Source organism: Lolium rigidum, chromosome 2, assembly GCF_022539505.1.
Source record: "Lolium rigidum isolate FL_2022 chromosome 2, APGP_CSIRO_Lrig_0.1, whole genome shotgun sequence".
Lineage (NCBI taxonomy): Eukaryota > Viridiplantae > Streptophyta > Magnoliopsida > Poales > Poaceae > Lolium > Lolium rigidum.
In genome coordinates, this window is record NC_061509.1 from 41112190 (window position 1) to 41131320 (window position 19131).

General features: G+C 43.9%; 2 protein-coding genes across 2 annotated transcripts; one reads left to right on the forward strand and one right to left on the reverse strand.

The window, feature by feature from the left end:
- The first annotated feature begins 12417 nt into the window (after nucleotides 1–12417).
- LOC124689576 lies at nucleotides 12418–15129 on the forward strand. The gene is made up of 2 exons (XM_047223086.1): nucleotides 12418–13584; nucleotides 14856–15129. The coding sequence occupies exons 1-2, from the start codon at nucleotides 12456–12458 to the stop codon at nucleotides 14861–14863; spliced, it is 1137 nt and encodes a 378-aa protein (XP_047079042.1). The 5' UTR covers nucleotides 12418–12455; the 3' UTR covers nucleotides 14864–15129.
- A 1099-nt stretch (nucleotides 15130–16228) lies between these two features.
- On the reverse strand, nucleotides 16229–18615 carry LOC124689577. Its single transcript, XM_047223087.1, has 3 exons — nucleotides 17535–18615; nucleotides 16965–17065; nucleotides 16229–16465 (listed from the first exon to the last, which is right to left on the reverse strand). The coding sequence occupies exons 1-2, from the start codon at nucleotides 18613–18615 to the stop codon at nucleotides 17013–17015; spliced, it is 1134 nt and encodes a 377-aa protein (XP_047079043.1). The 3' UTR covers nucleotides 16229–16465; nucleotides 16965–17012.
- Nucleotides 18616–19131: the final 516 nt, after the last annotated feature.

The window sequence follows — 19131 nt, forward strand, 5'->3', positions numbered from 1 at the left end:
AAGTAATATGGGAAAGCAAAGCTAGTATTTGCATGTGAGGTTGATTGATGTGATTCAGAATTTTTCTACGTATATTTGAAATGCTTTGCCGATACCCCCATTTACCTCGCCAATGGTTTGACCATACAACCTATGTATATCGATGGATTGACATGCTCTCCAAATCTTGTTTTCATAAACTAGTTATTAGCTTTGTTGTTGTGCTAATTTTGATTATGAAATACTACCTCCGATTCAAGGAATAAGACGCCCTCGTTTTACGTGCTTTTCGTTTGACCAATAATTACTTCAAATATACAAAGGTTGTCTGTATGAAATTAGCATCATTAGAAAGTGATTTTTAATACGAATCCAACGATACTAATTACATTAATTTATCAAAATTTTGTTGCTCAATTTTTATTCCTTGAGACGGAGGTAGTAATTAAGGCAGTGTATTGTACTTGACCACGTGTTGTTATTCTTGAAGAGCAAGTAGTAGGCAAGATGGGACCAATAGCTGCACTACTTGGAAACTGGAGGACCTTGGGACAACTTTGAACCTGTGAGTTGTGTTGTATGTGCATGAAATCATTTATTTGGTGCAGCTACCATCTTAACTCGTGTGGAATGCGCTACATAATGATCTTAACTACTACCTTGATTTTGCTTTTTATTAATGTGAGTTTGTACATCTGTATGGGCTCTGGATATGTCATTGTTTCCATAAATGAGAATTGAAAGCGTGATGTCTGCAGTTGAAATTTCATATAGGTGACATGGCGAATATCTTGCTAACCTGTAGATGTGCAAGTGTTGTCATGTTTGCAGTCAGAACTTTACTATATTTTTTGCCAAACAATTGATAACGACAATTAAATTATTTATAGTGTAGCACTAGAAGTACTCCCTCCATCCGATGAAAATTGTCTGAGATTTGTCTAAATTCGTATGTATCTAGATTCTAACACTAAATAGCATCTAGATACATCCAATTTTTGACAAATCTCAGACTAGTTTCATGAGACAGAGGGAGTACGTTGGTTACATTTCTAGGTTCAGATTTAGCTTAGGGAGTGGAAAGCTAGTATTGGCATGATTGTTGATTGTACACAAGTATGCACATTGCATTTTCGGTTACATGTTTTTTTATTTATGGCGATTTCCAAGGTGTCATGTGTTGTGGATGCTGCTGGATATATCCAATCTAGCAATTTAATCTTAGTGTTGTGCATGGTGTTGGATATATCTAATTCTTATCTTTGTTGTTGTGCTATTTCTGGCTATATAATGGATAAGATCAGAGTTTGTGGAACTGATCATGTGTTGTTCATCTTCAGGGGCAAGGGGAAGACTAAATGACAGACAAGTTTAAACATAAGGCCAAAGGCCCAGCTTTAAATTAATAAAGCCAGAACGGCAGAGTTACAAGATGCTGAAAACAGCTTACAAACATCAAGGACCAAGCAAACGAAAGATTACAAAGAACACAACTTGGCTTCGATGCCATCATCTAAAGGAGAAGGCAAAGCGAAGTAGAGGCAATGACAGACAAGTGGGAGGTGCACTAGTGAGCTGGAGTACCCAGGGATAACCGAGACATGTCTAGTTTCTTCTTTTCTGCTGATAAGCATTAGTTGTGCAACGGTAAGTGTCATGTAGCTTCTGATATCCTTTTCTTTCTTCTAGAGCATGTCAATTTCTTGGGATAAACACCTAGGATTCTATAACTTTTGTTAATTTGTTATGTTATGTATCTTTTACAGGATTTCCTATCACTGGAATGTTGCGTTTGAGAGCATTTTTGTAGCAAATAAGAGTGCTGTATGGTGCGGTGGCTGCAATGCTTGGCATCAGGTACATTGTTTGTTCTCCGGCTCCCATGTGCTCTGTTATGCCATGTATATCTAGCCGTTGAATGGGCGGATGATCTAACTATATTGGTGACATGAAGTCGCTTCTTTTGTTTGCTTTTCAAAAATATCAAGTGCACTTTAATATTGAATAGCCTTTTGCATTCGTATACATCCCTTGCAATGATTTGTTTGTATTATACATGTTGAATTAGCTCCATTGAAGCCTTAATCAAGCTAAGCATAGTGGCACATCACATTTTTTTGTTCATTTGGTTTCTGTCACTTTTGATGAAATACATAACATTGGTATCAGCTGCTGCTGGCACTAGTTGTATTTTGTGGCTGACATTGAGTTGGAAAAATAATTGATAGCCTTAGGGGAATAATATATGGTGGATTTAGTTGTGCAGCTAAAGAAAATGTATTGATGTTGCTTCTTCTATTTTTGGGTGTGAGCCATAGTACAATGCCTAGGGGAGGTTAACACATACACACATACATACGCGCATGGTGTCCTTTCCTTTTTGTTTCAAATTTGCTAGCAGCATTATATGCATTCACATGTTGTACAGAGGAATCACCACATGATGGGTAAAAATAATCCAATTGTTCCCTGTAAATAAATTAGGATTTGAGTTGCCTATGTATTATGTGTGCAATCTTATTGTTTTATTGCGAGAAGTTAACCTATGTCTTTCCATCAGGACAACTCTTGGTGCTGCTACTGTGATGGGCGCAACTTCTGGTGCCTCCTCATTCAGCTTTGTCCTTGCTAACTTGCGATGTTGGAAAGCGATGGCCTTCCTCTACGTCTCAGTGTTTTGGGTGAGCTCCCGCTTTACCGCTTATCTCCTCTAGGTTCTTGTTCTGTAATCTAGCCTTTGGCTGATCAGTACTGCTTTGGTTCCTTATCTGTGATATTTAGGATTCGGTGAGGTTTATTTTAGTTACTAGCCGGTGTCTTGATCGTAGTGTGCTAATTGCATCTGTGGGTATATATTGCTAAGTTGTTACTGATGTTAGAATTTGATGCTGGTAGTAGTTCTCTGGCCTTGTACTTCTCTTCGGTCATATTATTTCTCTTGTGTATGTGTTGTTCAATGGTGAAGTTGTTAATATTGGGTAGCTGATCAATCAATATCAACACATGCCTAAATCCTCAGTTTTGTGTTTAAATAATTATGCACAACTTGAAGATGCATTTATTGTTAATTATTTTCATGTACCAACTTGAATGCTTTCTCAGTGTTGATGAACTTGGCGTACTACTGACTGATGAAACAGTGGTTGCTGCTGTGTATCAATAACCATTGTTCTCTGCTTGTAGTTGCATCGCTATCTCTCCAGGATATTTATCTAGATATCTCTCCAGGATATTGTTCGCAGTTCTGAGTTCATGTGTAGAGTTGCTTGCATGTTGCAAGCTTGTAGCACCATGGTATATTGTTGGGATGCTTTATTTTAGCTTTGAAATATATTGTGTGAGAACAATCTTGGTAGTTTATATCGAGCAAGGTCTCATCAGGAAAAAAACCTTCTTTTAGTAGTAGTTTGTACTGATGATGCTAGAGTGCAAGGAATCCAAGGGTTTTGACAATGGTATTACTTAGGCAAGAATCTTTCTTCTCCCCTTGTATCTCTATGTGCTATGTTATAGCACGGCCATTGAGGCTAGGTTATTATGTGCTCCAGCCATCTAGGACTCGGTGGTCTTTTGAGAGATTGGTATTAATATCATGTGTTGGTACTTGTGAGCCTTCTTTATAGTTTTATCTTTTGACATGTGGTATTAATATTGCGAGCCAGGTCTATTCGATTGATTTTCATGTGTTTGTATAGATGAACAATTGTTTTGGTACCAATCATCAATCAATTTCATTGTGTTGTATTTTTGAGAGCTAGAACAGTCACTCTCTAGGCGGATGCATGTGTTTGTCGATGTGATTGTGTACTGGATGCTGGCAAGTTTATTTGTTTCTTCTTTCATAGTGTGCAGGTTGCTGAGCTGAGTGAGATTGAGAGGCGCTTGCTGCAGATGGGCTGACCTGGATGATGCCCCGAGGTCCTGCAAACGAGAATGCTGAGTTGAGCCTGGCAGTTGGCGAGCCCCCTCCTGCCCTAACCGTGAGGTTTCTTGTCTCATCATTTTCTCCTTTTTCTGGACACATGCAGAATCCATTGCTTTTGTGGCTTAACTCGGCATTCTCATTTTCGCAAAAATTAAACTTAGTAATTCTCGTTGAGATGTTTTGGTGATATTTCAAGCTTGATTAGTTTGAGTTTAACCATCTCCATCCCGGTCTTTAACACTTGTATCCGGTGGTGTATATTTGTTTCCCATCATATGTGCATGACCCAGCTTTGGGCTTATATATTCTCTTGATTGATGTAGCTGTTGCAAGGTTGGATGGCAATCGGCTCGGCATTGTCTTGGTAGCTACCACCACCACCCTGCCCCAGAAACCCTCCAGTAGATGGCATGCGCTAGCATTCTGGCCTGGAGATGAGCTTGCCGGTCTGCAGCTTCACCACATGGGCCCTTCTGTGCTGAGCATCTTGATGCCGAGGTGACTTGGAGGCCGGGTAGCTTCTGCAACAATATTTTCAAGCGGTCATGTGCACTGTCCTTGCATGGCACATGCTGCACGTTTTTGTTGAGAACCTGGGACTTGCCTAGCAAGTGTACAAGTTGGGCATATGCAGGTCTGGCTCCATCTGTCGAGTTCTTCTTTCCCGCTCAGTTTTGTTTTTTGGAATGCCAACTTGTGCCTTGTACACGTGCAGGGAACCCAAGGAAACAGGTGTCCCGCTGGAGCGCACATCAGGAGCTCCCTTTCTATGATGACACCCAGAGTCCGAGTCCAAGCAAAAGCAGCAAACGGTAACGGCCAGGAATCATAGCCTGGACCAGTTGTGAAGCAATGTTCATTCAGATGGTGCGGTGGTGCAGTTTCTGGTTGCCATTTCCATGCTTTACCAATCTATGGAGATGTTTCAGACCTACGTAACCGAAGAGCAATCTTTTGTTGGGATGTACGAGCAGAGATCAAGGTTGCTGTGTTAGGTGGTGACTATTCATACTTTAGCTGAATTAGTTGAGATAGATATACAACCATTATATGCACTTTATTTGTTCATTGTCTGCTTTCTGTGGTGTGAATGCCCATAAAACAAGAGGTGATGCCAAAAAAATTTGTGATGATATTTATACAATTAATTTTGCCGGATTAATTAGGTGGAAATACTTTATAGCACACTCCTGATCAATACTTTAGCTGAATTAGTTGATATAGATATACAACCATTGTATGCCTGATCCTATAAATTCATTTTTGTATATTCTGTGCATGTTATATATAGCAAAATAGCTAGCCAATGTAACTTAATTATATATAATATAATAAAGCAAAGCAAATAGATTGTTGCTACTAGTAGATCGATCAGGATCAGGCTTCTCTTACGCATGTTTTACATGGCAATATAGCTAACTTTGTCTGCTTGTTGCACACGACTAGCAAAACTAGCTAGAAAGCACAAATATTCGTCTATTTAAGCCCGAAATTTCAGAAATTGAATTTTTAAAAAATACGCTCAATTCGATCAACCTACGAGTGTGGACTTTTTTAGGATGAGCTACATATAGCTCAGTTTTTGAAAAAATTAAAAATGGCATTCTAAAATTTCAAAAAAATCTTAAAGAAATATCTTCATGTAGGCAATATGGACTTGTATCATTGTGTAAAATTTTAACTCGAGATGTCATATATTCGGGGCTGCACAAAATTGTTAAAATCTAACAGATTTTGAGATTGTGAGAGTTTGCAGTGTTCACTATTATAGATTTTAGAATTTGCGATTTTTGCACGGTCTCGAATACATGGTATTTCGAATTGCATTTTTCACATTAGTAAAACACAAGATTGCTACATCTAAATTTATTTTTAGATTTTTAAGAAAACTTCAAAATATCATTTTTTTTTCTTAAAAAAATGAACTACATGTAGCTGGAGAAACGTTCGTGATGTCTAAGGAAAACTGATCCAACTATACTACTACGTTGCTCAGAAGCCAAGAAAAACTCATCCACCGTGTACAATCAACTATACTACTACGTTGCTCAGAAGCCAAGAAAAACTCATCCACAGATGCAAGATGCCGAAAACGAGGGACGCGAATGAACCACGTATAAAGGTCAGGAAGTCGTACAGAAAATCAAGCCGTCCTTCCGGTGGTTTAATGCTTGATTGACTAGTAGTAGTTAACTAGGCTGCTGATCTCCTCGAGGCTGCCCTGTTTGTTTTTCTTGGCACGTCATCAATCCATGGGGCAATCCATCCTATCCGTTTAGAGAAGCAGCTAAGGGAAGAAGAGAACCGTTTGATCGAAACCTCACATGATTCACTCGGAATTCCAACCCGTTTTCCCTCGAAAACAAGCCTATAAGTTGGAGGCCATGCCAAAGCCGCGGGCGGCATCGCGTGCGTGACTTGTGACTTTGGACTTTGGCGAGGTTGAGGTCGAGGCCATGAAGCTCCGCATCGATTGGGCGGCCACGTAGCGATGAACACTCCCCGTCTTCGTCCAGCTCTTCCCCTGTTTTGCTCTGCTTTGCTGTAGACTTTGGCGAGGTTGAGGTCAAGGCCATGATGCTTCACATCGATTGGGCGGCCAGGTAGCGGTGGACACTCTCCGACTTCGTCCAGCTCCATGGTTGCAGCGGCAGCAGCAGCAGGATGTACGGTGACTCTCTTGTACTGCTTACTCCGTTTCCGTCTTTCCCTTGTTAATTTTGTTTCGAAAGATCGTTAGGATCGCTCGCGAGAAAAGGAGGCATCTGCCTCTTCTCTTCTCCGTAAAAAGAAGAAAAGAAACCAGGGAACGGAGATGAGATGAGATGAGAAAAGAAGACTTTACTTGGCACAACAATGCAATAAAATAAAGATAAGGAGAGGTTTCTACAGTAGTAACAACTTCCAAGACTCAAATATAAAACAAAATTGTTGTAGTAAAATAAAGACATGGGTTATCTCCCAAGAAGTGCTTTCTTTATAGCCATTAAGATGGGCTCAGCAGTTTTAATGATGCACTTGCAAGAAATAAGAGTTGAAGCAAAAGAGAGCATCAAGAAGCAAATTCAAAACAAATTTAAGCCTAACATGCTTCCTATGCATAGGAATCTTGTAAATAAACAAATTCATGAAGCATAATGCAACAAGCATAGAAAGATAAAACAAGTGTAACTTCAAAAATTTCAGCATATAGAGAGGTGTTTTAGTAACATGAAAACTTCTACAACCATATTTTCCTCTCTCATAATAACTTTCAGTGGCATCATGAGCAAACTCAACAATATAACTATCACATAAAGCATTCTTATCATGAGTCTCATGCATAAAATAATTACTACTCCCAACATAAGCATAGTCATTCTTATTAATTGTAGTGGGAGCAAATTCAACAAAGTAGCTATCATCAAATATAGGAGGCATATTGTAATCATAATTAAATCTATCCTCCATAGTAGGCGGCACCAAAAGACCACTATCATTATAATCATCATATATGGGAGGCATATCATAATCAACATAAACTTTCTCCTCAATACCCGGAGGGCTAAAGAGATCATTTTCATCAAAACCGACCTCCCCAAGCTTAGAATTTTCCATATCATTATCAACAATGGTGTTCAAAGCGTTCATACTAATATTACTACTAGCATGCAAATAAGGTTCCATAGGTTTTTTAATTTTTGCATTAAACCATTCATGTCTTGACTCAGGAAATAGTGTAAAAAGCTCACAGATGTTTTCCATTATGCCTTACTAGTGTAAAACAAGAAACAAAAAGATGCAATTGCAGGATCTAAAGGAAATAGCTTCGAGCACTTACAACGGTAACAGAAAATAACTTAGTTACCTGGGACCGGAGTATGAGTGCCTTTTACCTTACCTCCCCGGCAACGGCGCCAGAAAAGTGCTTGATGTCTACGGGTGCTTCTATTCTTGTAGACAGTGTTGGGCCTCCAAGAGCAGAGGTTTGTAGAACAGCAGCAAGTTTCCCTTAAGTGGATCACCCAAGGTTTATCGAACTCAGTGGAGGAAGAGGTCAAAGATATCCCTCTCAAGCAACCCCGCAATCACGATACAAGAAGTCTCTTGTGTCCCCAACACACCTAATACACTTGTCGATGTATAGGTGCACTAGTTCGGCGAAGAGATAGTGAAATACAAGTAGTATGGATGTATATGAGTGGTAATAGCAATCTGAATAAAATATGGCAGCAAGTAAACATGCAACAGAACAGTAAATAAACGGAGATTCGATGTTTAGAAACAAGGCCTAGGGATCATACTTTCACTAGTGGACACTCTCAACATTGATCACATAATAAAACCACTCTACACTTTCTTGTTGGATGATGAACACCACTAATTGTGTAGGGCTACAAGAGCACCTCAATGCCGGAGTTAACAAGCTCCACAACATTCGATATTCATATTTAAATAACCTTAGAGTGCATGATAGATCATTGCAATTACACCAAGTACTAACATAGCATGCACACTGTCACCATCACACCATGAAGGAGGAATAGATCACATCAATACTATCATAGCAATAATTAACTTCATAATCTACAAGAGATTACAATCATAGCCTACGCCAAGTACTACATGATGCACACACTGTCACCGTTACACCATGGAGGAGGAATAGAGTACTTTAATAACATCACTAGAGTAACACATAGATGAATAGTGATACAAAACTCATATGAATCTCAATCATGTAAGGCAGCTCATGAGATCATTGTATTGAAGTACATAGGAGAGAGATTAACCACATAGCTACCGGTACAGCCCTTAGCCTCGATGGAGAACTACTCCCTCCTCATGGGAGACAAGCAGCGTTGATGAAGATGGCGGTGGTGTTGATGGAGATGCCTTCCGGGGGCACTTCCCCGTCCCGGTGGCGTGCCGGAACAGAGACTCCTGTCCCCCAGATCTTGGCTTCGCGATGGCGGCGGCTCTGGATGGTTTCTCGTACCGTGGCTTTTCCGTATCGAAGATTTAGGTCAGGGACCTTTAAATAGGCGAAGAGGTGGAGTCGGAAGGCTGACGGGGCCACCACACAGTAGGGCGGCGCGCCTGGCTCCTTGGCCGCACCGCCACCATGTATGGGCCCCCAGGGCCCTCCTCTGGTGGCTCTCGGGTGTTCTGGAAGCTTCGTGGATTTCTAAGATACTGGGCGTTGATTTCGTCCGATTCCGAGAATATTTCCTTACTAGGATTTCTGAAACCAAAAACAGCAGAAAACAACAACTAGCCCTTCGGCATCTCGTCAATAGTTTAGTTCCGGAAAATGCATAATAATGACATATAATGTGTATAAAACATGTGAGTATCATCATAAAAGTAGCATGGAACATAAGAAATTATAGATACGTTTGGGACGTATCAAGGACCAAGGAAAGGCATGACCCGGCTGCTAGCTCTAGCTCCTCTATGCGCCTCAAGCGGGGTGTCTCTCGCTTCTGGGCAAATCTGTGGTAGATGTGCAGGAATACAAATGATGTGGCTCATCAAAGCCTTGCACTGAACCAGGAGACTAGGAGGCGCCATAATAAGTTCATGGCTGCAACAAACCATCATGTGTCTCCTCCCAGTCCTGAACTTGAGCTTGTGGTTGCTCCTACTTGGGCAATGCCTCCCATTGATGATAACATGTTCCAGAACTTTGACATCTCCCTCTTTGCTCGAGGTGGATCTTCACATGGTGCTCCTCCTCCCAGGACTAGGTCTAGGGCTGCTCCTGCTTCTGATGCTGCTGGGTCTAGCTCCATTAGGACTGGAGATGATGAAGAAAATGAAGACTATGATGAAGAGTCCACATCTCAGCACTTCTACTGATGGGAACGCTAGCCTTTCTACTCTATCCTACCTTTTTGGTGTTCCGATGCCAAAGGGGGAGAAGAGAGTAGAGTCTAGGACTACGGGTTTCCTGGGGTGGGTGTTGCCATTTGCACAAGCCATTGGATACTTTATTTGCTTCTTATGTGGCTTGTGCTATTTGATTTCCGGAACCATTTTCTACTCTTAATAATTCGTGTGTGGACAAGTTATTGTATGCTTAATCTCTATGTAGGATGTTTACGCTTATTGCTTATATCTTGTTATATGCTTGTCCATACCATGCTTTTTTCCTAAAGATATTGGGGGAGCTTCTCATGTTTTACAAATGGTGCACTTTGCATTCAAACGCAAAATCTCCAAGTGTATACATTATGGGGGAGCTGTCTTAATATCTTATATGGAATCAAGGTTCTAAGCTGATCATAATATCTATATGTGACTCTAGCTCGGTTTGTCATCACATACCAAAAAGGGGAGATTGTAAGGGTATTTTACCCTTATCCATTATTTTGGTTACAATGACACCGTAGCTAGAGTAATCGGACTAATACATGCCTACAAGATTATTCTCAGGTATTAGTCTAACAGGCATAATGGTGTATCAATGGAACAAGAAGGTGAAGGGTGACCCCCCACTTCGAAGGAAAGAAGGGAAGCTCAGGCCGGTGTATGGCCCGGCGGCATCGAGTGCCACACCGGCTAGTCCGACGCAGACCGGCCCTAGCACCGGTGCACACCGGGCACATTCCAGGGTGCCTGGCTCGATCGCCCGGTGCCCGTTCGGTCCCTCGCCCGGTGTCTGCCAGCTGGCTCGACGCCCTGCCCGGTGCCACCGGCGTAGGCCGACCCATATGCCGGTGACTACCGGATGGAGTATACTGCAAGCCCGGACGATCGTACGGCACTGACCCGATGCCTGGTCCGGCGGCTGCCGGACGGTCCGGCCTGTGGCTCGGCGGCACCGGGTGTGGCACCGGCCAGCCCGGTGGCAGGCCCGACAGACCGGCCCCTTCGACAAAATACTGAGCTAGACAAATTCCAACGGCTGGATTTCAAGTGGACCTATAAATACCCCTTCTCCTACCTTAGAACGGTTAGGCACTACACTACGAACTATTCTTGAGCTCTCTCTCTCATACTCCATTGATAGAAACACCAAAAGTCTCAGTCTCCCTCCTCCTCCACTCAAACTCAAATCTCTCCAGGGAAAAGCTAGAGGAGGTCTTGATCTATAGTTCCACCGAGTCAAATCTTGTTCCCCCTTGTATTCATCAAGATACATGCTCTCTAGGGTTTCTAGGTGGGCAAAAGCGTCCGGAAGCATCCGAGCCGTGGATTTGCTCCTGACAAGATTGTGAAGGTTTGGAGGCTGCCTTAAAGTCTACCACAAGTGAAAGAGCTATTCCTTCGTGGGATAGGCTCAGGAGAAGAACGTGAGCCTTCGTGGCGTTGGGGAATCCTTCGTGGGACACCCACCTCTCCAAATGTGACGTACCTTCTCGCAAAGGAAGGGAACACGAGAATAAACCTTCATCTCCGCGTGCTATCGGTTATCTCTAATCGAACTCTTTTCTTGTGTTATATCTTCATGTGAGAGCCTTCGTGCTTGAGTTACTTGTATCATCATCTAGGGTGCCTTACCTTGTTTGTATTAGGTTCACCTTTATATTCCGCAAAGCCTAACATTGCAAAGAAAGAATTAAAACCTATAGAAACCTATTCACCCCTCCCCTCTAGGTTTACCATATCTTATCTTCCAGTAGCAACTCTAGCAGAGCCCGTAAATCATGCTGGAACTGTATTTTCCGGCCGGATTTACGGGTTCGGGTCAAAAGTTGTGCAGAACAGAGACTGAACTCGCTACCCTGTCTGAAATCTTTTCTCAAGGGCCCGAAAAATTTCACACTCGATCCCTATTAATACAGACCCAAGGGAGATTTATGGGCCAAAACTGAACGGATTTCTCACCACTCCTCTAGCGCCGCCATCCGTACAATCGCCTCCAGATGCCGATTTCTGGCTGCTTTGCTAAAATTGTGCGACCACGACCAAGCCCGTGGCTGCAGGCGAGGCGTGCGGCTGGCGAACACAGCAGGCTATGGTGCGGCGTGGTGGCAGGCAGGCTGCGCAGCGTTGTGGCATGCACACGGCCAATCAGCAGCAGCAATGCGCACGGCAGCATCAATGTAGAGCTGTGGAGGACTAGGTCAAGCGGCAGCAGCAATCACGGCCCCGTCCGGCCGTGCCGCCCGGACCTGCGCCTCATCGACTCCTCCGACGCTCGGCTTTTTCATGTGCGCGACCGTTCTCGCCTGACCCCCAAGCTCGCGGCTGCAGCCGGAGCCGCACCGCCGGCCTGCGCGGGGAGATCTAGGTAGCGGCGCGGGCAGTTTTTGGAAAAAAGATGATGATTTTTCGAATATTCTATTTTTCAGTTGTAGTTTACAGGATCTGTTCTGCGCCAGCCGTTTTGCGACCCGTAAATACGACTCGAGTTTTTCGATTTGCATTTTTACTGTCTCTGGTTTTTTTTTTTTTTTTTTGAGAATTTTTTACGATCTGTGTTAGAAATGCTCTTAGCCAGAAGTGAAAAGACTATGCGCTGCGGTGAGGGGCTTTGCCTCGGCCTGGTGGGCAGAGTGAGATTTTCTCCATTTGGGCTAAGTGCAGCTTCACTTCCTAGATCGATCCCCGCACGAGCAGCGAGATGAGTATCCTCTGCCCATTCCCCACCTCGCCGGCGGCGCCGCCGCCGATGGAAGATGACGACCTACTCTCCGAAATCCTCCTCCGCCTGCCCCCGCAGCCGTCCTCCCTCCCTCGCGCCTCCGCCGCCTGCAAGCGCTGGCGTTGTCTCGTCTCCGACCCCGCCTTCACCCGCCGCTTCCGCCGCCACCACCACACTCGCAACCCCCCTCCCCTCCTCGGCTTCTTCTCCCAAGATGCTGCCGGCATCACCTTCAACCCTACCATGGAGCCCCCCGATCGCGTCTCGCCAAGCCGCTTCACCGTGCTGCTGGAAGCGCGCTTCCACTCCAAGCTCCTCGGATGCCGCCACGGCCTCGTACTGATGTTCCACCAGAAGCTGAAACAGGTCATGGTGTGGGACCCGGTCACCGGCGATCAGCGCAGCATTGCCGTTCCCCATCCCCTGGTATTCGGCACCGACAAAACCCCGAGGGGGGCGGTGCTGCGCGCTGCTGGAGACGCCCACCACTTCCGGGTGGTATTGGCAAGCTGTGACAGGCATGACCGACAACATACACGAGCGTTCGCCTGCATTTACTCGTCAGAGACCGGCGAATGGAGTGATCTTATCTCAACACTCCTTCCATCCGAGGAATATAGGACATTGTCGAGCATGCCCGCTGTGCTGACCGGGGATTCCCTCTACTGGACAATTACTGGGAATTGGCGTGCAGTTCTCGAGTTTGATCTGAATAGGCTGAGCCTTGCTGTGATACATCTGCCAATGGATAAGTTTGCAAACTGCAACCCTTGGAACATCATGGTTATGCCGACAGAGGGTGGCGGGCTCGGCTTACTCTTCATGTCTGGCTTGACTGCCCAGTTATGGAAGAGGAATATTGATTGTGATGGTGTTGCTTCATGGGTGTTGGGAAGAACTGTTGAACTGGACAAGCTACTTTCCCTCAACTCGAAGAAGGAGAAACTGTTCCTAATGATTACAGGGTTTGCTGAGTCCAATAATGTGGTGTTCCTGCGGTCAGTTGTCGGCCTGTTCATGGTCCAGCTTGACTCGTTGCAGTTCAAGAAAGTTTCCGAAATCAGAGCGGGGTATTGGTATCATCCATTTGAAAGTATCTATGCTGCAGGTAATAGCATGCACTTTACATTGCGGGTACTAAAAAAAATCAGGTTATTTTTCGGTAGTTGTTTCATGGAATGTTGTTCACGTCCTATTGTGTTAAGCCAATAATTTCAAGCAGCATCATATTAATTGCCTCTTTTGGTCCTAGAGATGTTGTCCTTAAGTATTCTGCTGTGTTACTATGTAGTGGAGTTTAACGTAATGGTTATGATCTGGAAAAGTAATTTTTACTGGTATCTAGTTCAATCTGTGTCACAATTTCTGCTTCTGTACCCAGTTTATTGGCTGTCATCATCCCATTGTATTGTGGCTTTTGTGATTTAAGCAGGGGTACCTCATTTTTAAGTAAATATGTACCGAGGTTGTTTTCAATATACCCACGTTATTATTACAATTAATTACCATCAGACAATAGGATTCAAGTCCAGGTTGCTGTGCTCTCTATTTGTTTAGTGCAGTAGTGCATTTTTCTCTCGACATGAGATACATAAAAGTTGGAAGTTGAAGACAACTAAAAGAATTTTTTTAGCTTGAAGCCTTGAACCAACTAAATTGTAGGAGTCCTGTTGCAAGTGGCAAGGTACCGGGGAAAGACTAATGAATGGTCTTCATTTCATCTTTCTGGCCAAATATTTGAAGATAATGTAAATCTGAATAGTCACAGCGACCTTTGCTACTGGGAGTAATGTGGGTATATATAATTTTTGCTGATACGGCGTGGAACAAAATTAGTAGTTCTGGTACCCAAATGATAGCTATGATATTCATCACTGTATACTGTTTCGGGAATGTTTTTGCAATATTAACAGTAGATGATGTTTTGTCTATCTATTCCCAATGCTGCATCAAAACTGAGTCGCTTCTCTATTTTTTATGGAAGTATATTAGTTAATATGATGATTTATGGTCCCTTGGCGGATAGTGACCAGAAGCTCTTACATTTCTTACCTATGAGCTAGAAACCAGATTTGTCTCTTTTGATATTCCTTGAGCCTGTCCATGATAATCAATAATATCTGCCTCTATGGAAGTTGTCTCTTAGCCTCTATTAATATCAGATGACAAAAATACCCACTATTGTGCTAGCAGTAGAAGCTGAAAATGTGGTCCCTATACTGCATAATACCTATTGTTTTTCTGTGTTTCTATTAGTTGTTTTTCTTGGTAGAATTTTCCAGCTTTGATCATAAAAAAATGTGTTTCTGTAACTTTAGTGGCATTTCCATGAATGAATAGTACAAATTTGTTTGACTAAAGACTTTCATTGCTCCACAGGTATCTAGAACTGTATTCCGGTTGCTGAGATGCAGGAACAGGCTTGTTTGCTGAAGGTCCTTCTTTTTGGATAACTTAACGTGGACCATCTACATAGCTTGCACTGGTCAACTGGGAAGTGGACTTGTAGGACTTGGTCGTTTAGTTTGCCAGCTTCAATCTATTATCTAATTCTGAGCACAGTTAGCCAGCAGAACGATGAAGCTACATTGACTTTTCTTCGATTAAGTAGTACTTAACTGGTGGTTCATTTGTTTTAAGCTTTCCATACAAGTGTGTGTCTTCATCTTTCCAATTTCTGATATTTCTAAGTTGTATCAGATTGAGAGGTTTGAATATTGAAATTCTGCTTATGTCCCATTCGGTGTGTGTATGTGCCTGTGTTTGTCGAATTTTATCCGAATCTGTTGATATTTGTTACCGCAAATCTGTCAATCCAGGGCCTAGGCGATGCTATTTTGCAATTGGGACACCATCTCCTTTTCTTTGAGATGCGGTGACCAAAGGGTCTAATGATTTTTCTGACATCTGAAATGTTTTGTGAGTTTAGCTTCTGAATAATAGAAGGCCTCACTTATTCGTGGCAAAGAAAAGATGAATAATTTGTTTGTCACGATAAGGACAGGGGATATTTAACAGATTAATGGAAGTGTATGTAGCTGGGGCTGGGAGATGGTGGCTTGTGTTGATTCAATTCGTACTGCTCGGAGCTGATGGCAATCTCGTGATTCAGTGCGAGTAGCTAGTAACAGTACGCAGGCTGTGGCTGATCGCAAGCGTAGCAATGGCAGCTGACCCCTCCCGAGCACCATCAGCAACAGAGGTGGCACCATCCAAAAAGGCACATTGATTCAGAACGGAAAGGGGGCTCAGTGAAGCTTTGACACCCACCACCGTCGCTAGTCTCCAAACTCACAGGCCTATGGTCCAAATGCCCATGATCACCATTGATCACTTAAAAAATTTCCAAACAGATTGCGCGATTCTGGGTTCAGGACTGCATGCAACCATGCCCCTAGCACAATGCCTGTTACAGTTTTTAAGAAGTTAAACTTGTAAAAGACATCAAATTCAGATATCAACAAATCCACAAAAAGCCTTCACCCCATCCCAAAGAAAGAAGAAAAACCGTGCCTGTAACATTGCTACTCAATGGGTGCAATTAGAAGCAGGCCAGGTGCAATTGTATCTTTTTTGAAATAGAAATTCAACACACAGACAAATAAGTTTTTTCATGGGCATAAAAAGAGATTCTGTGAGACATGAGCAAACAATGCTGAGAACATACACGCACATACGAAATACAAGCGATGATGAACAACAAGATACGAAGTGCAATGGCATTAACGGATGCAGGTTAATTTTCTCTTCATTACAGTTTGAATATTACCTACAGAAATTAGATGTAATACAGAAGTTTGATAGCATAGAATATTAGATCCCATTACACTTAACCAGAACATGTTAATTCCTAGGAGTTCATGTCACATGTGTAGAGGGTCACTTCCCTTCTACAGCACATCTTCACAGGCCCCATGCACAACATGCAGAATAGAAGGACCCGACAAACCAGTTCTGTATATCAGACACCGAAACCTAAACGTTGATACCTGCAGAACAACCAATGCCGCCAGTCAAACTGATTTGCTGTATCATTCGTGGAAAAGCCTTATCTCACAATTTATGTATGATCATTCAACCAGTAAATATAAGCTTCAAATTGTGAACTTGTACCAAAACTCAAAGGCTTCCCAGTGTTATTGGACAAAACCACAATTAGAAAAGAGAACAACATGAAGGATTGATTTGTAGCACCACACATCAACTCCTACTGTTAGCATATTTTCGAGTTCTTCGCTACATCTGGTTTCAGAAGAGGCTAAAAGAGATGTTCAAATAACTCCAATGGAACATCCTAGATTATCATTTTTTTTGTAACTTTTCATTCCTATCATGGGAGCACGAGGGGCTGGTGGCATCGGCGGAGCAGCTCCCGACGACCCATAACCACAGAAAAAATGCAATGTAGCAACCAGCAAAGTAAAACAAAAATATCCACGAGGAAAGGAGAGGGAACATTTTATTTTGCTAGCACTAACAGATAGTTACCTGCTCAATCAATACATCTCGGCAGCATATCCATGTGGACAGATTATATCATGTATTTTGCAGAAGTTCAGCTCCATTGTGCTGGCCATCCATACCTTTGTCTACAAGAATATTGGGGGGTTTTGGACCAACAATGAGAACAAAAAAACATAACTATATCTACTATCAAATACAAAGAACTTTCCAATAACAGTATATACTTTTTCCAGTTGAGGTATGTACTCGCTTATACCATAAAAATGAAGAACATGCATGACTATTAGCAGATATGTAGAGAGAAGTTATCTAAAATTACCCTTAAGCCTGGTCCCCATATTTGATAAAATAAAATACAGTCATAGTATAACAATAAAAGTGATGATGACAATTCATATTAAGCTTATTTCTAGTATAAATTTAGCCTTGAATGCTCTGCCAGAAATGGACATGAACTTATTTTAAATAAATCCATATCAGATAAATTGGATTCATTATACTCCCTCCATTCCTATTTAATCAACGCGAGGGAGACCAGACTAATAAAAAAAAAACTTTTGATTGAAGTGAATTAAATCCGAACCGAGGGAGTACCTGCAGTGTAGACACCTTCGAATGGATAATATTTATACCAGTATTCGGATTCAAAAAATTTCTGGAACTGCAATGATTCAAGCCGAACCGTGAAGACGCCGATCGATGTCCACACGAAGACAGCATTGTTGTCCTCAGCATACCCAAGGATGACTGGGATCTGTTCATCGTCTGAATTAATGGGAAGTAGCTTGTCCAGTGCGGTAGTTCTTCCCAGCACCCAGGAAGCTACACCATCGCAATCCGTCTGTCTCTTCCATAACTGGAGGCTGAATCCAGAGAGTACCAAGAAACCGAGGCCACCACCCTCTGCCCTTATAAGCCAGGCATCGCAAAATTCCGGGCCGGTGGGCATAGGCATCATACTTGGTCTCCGCCCACCCAAATCAAATTCAAGGATTCCAAGGGAATTCCCAACAACAACAACCCAGTAAAGGGAGTCCCCAACCATCACAGCGGGCATTCCCGGATAAACACCGGTGGCGTCGCCGATTGAATCCCGGGGCGGAAGATTGCCCCATGAGCCGGTCTCGGATGAGTAAACGGAAGCGCACGCCTGGTGCATGTCGTTGGTGCCTAGCAAGACCACCTGGAAGTAGCGGCCATCTCCGGCAGCGCGAAGCACCGCCGCGCTGAACACGTCTCCGGACCCTGGAGGAATGTCCAGGCGGTACTGGTCGCCAGTAACGGGTTCCCACACCAGGAGCTGGTTCCGCGACGAGTGGAGGATGAGCACGAGGCCATGGCGGCATCCGAGGAGCCTGAAGTGGTCGTCCTGGTCGATGGGTAAGGCGAAGCGGCATGGCGGGATGCGATTGGGGGCCTCCAGGGCGGGCTGGAAGAGGAAGTTGCGGAAATCGTTGACGAAGCAGCCGAGGTGGGGTGGGCTGCGGCGGTGGTGCGCCCGGAAGCGGCGGGAGAAGCGGGGATCGGAGGCGAGGCTGCGCCAGCGCCTGGAGACGGCGGAGGCGCGTGGGAGGGAGGACGGCAGCGGGGGGAGGCGGAGGAGGATCTCGGCGAGCAAGTTGTCGTCTTCCAGAGGCGGCGCCGCCGGCGAGCAAGGAAGGCGGCGGAGGGTCATTATGACTGGAAGTGGTGGATCTCGAGTGGAACTAGGGCGATGTGGAGTGAGGTGCTGCCGTGCTGGTGACAAGAGGAGAACGCCGGATACAGCTTCAGAGCATCTCGTTTGGGCCGCGGCACAAAAAAAATCGTTCCTAGCCGCGCGCCTTCTTTCCGTTCGGCGTGACCCAATACAGTGTCAGACGGTTCGAGCTTGTCTCCGCTACACAAGGAGGTTCCAGGCACGTCAGACACAATGAGAAGCGAGGCGAAAATACGCGGGCTCGACGCGTCAGCGACTCATGAACGAACGCTCAACCGTCGCCTACCTAGCGACGATGCAGTTGTCGGGAAGGGGAACCGTCGTAGTGGCAACCGCGTCGATCGACGCGCAAACCGCCGGAATGGAGCGCGAACTCAGCGGAAGAGCAACCGCTGCTCTCTTTGATATCTGCGCCGCCATTCATCTGCGCTCAATAAGACCCCTACGTATACGATATCCGATCTACAACTGGCCGACGCCATTCATCTCTCC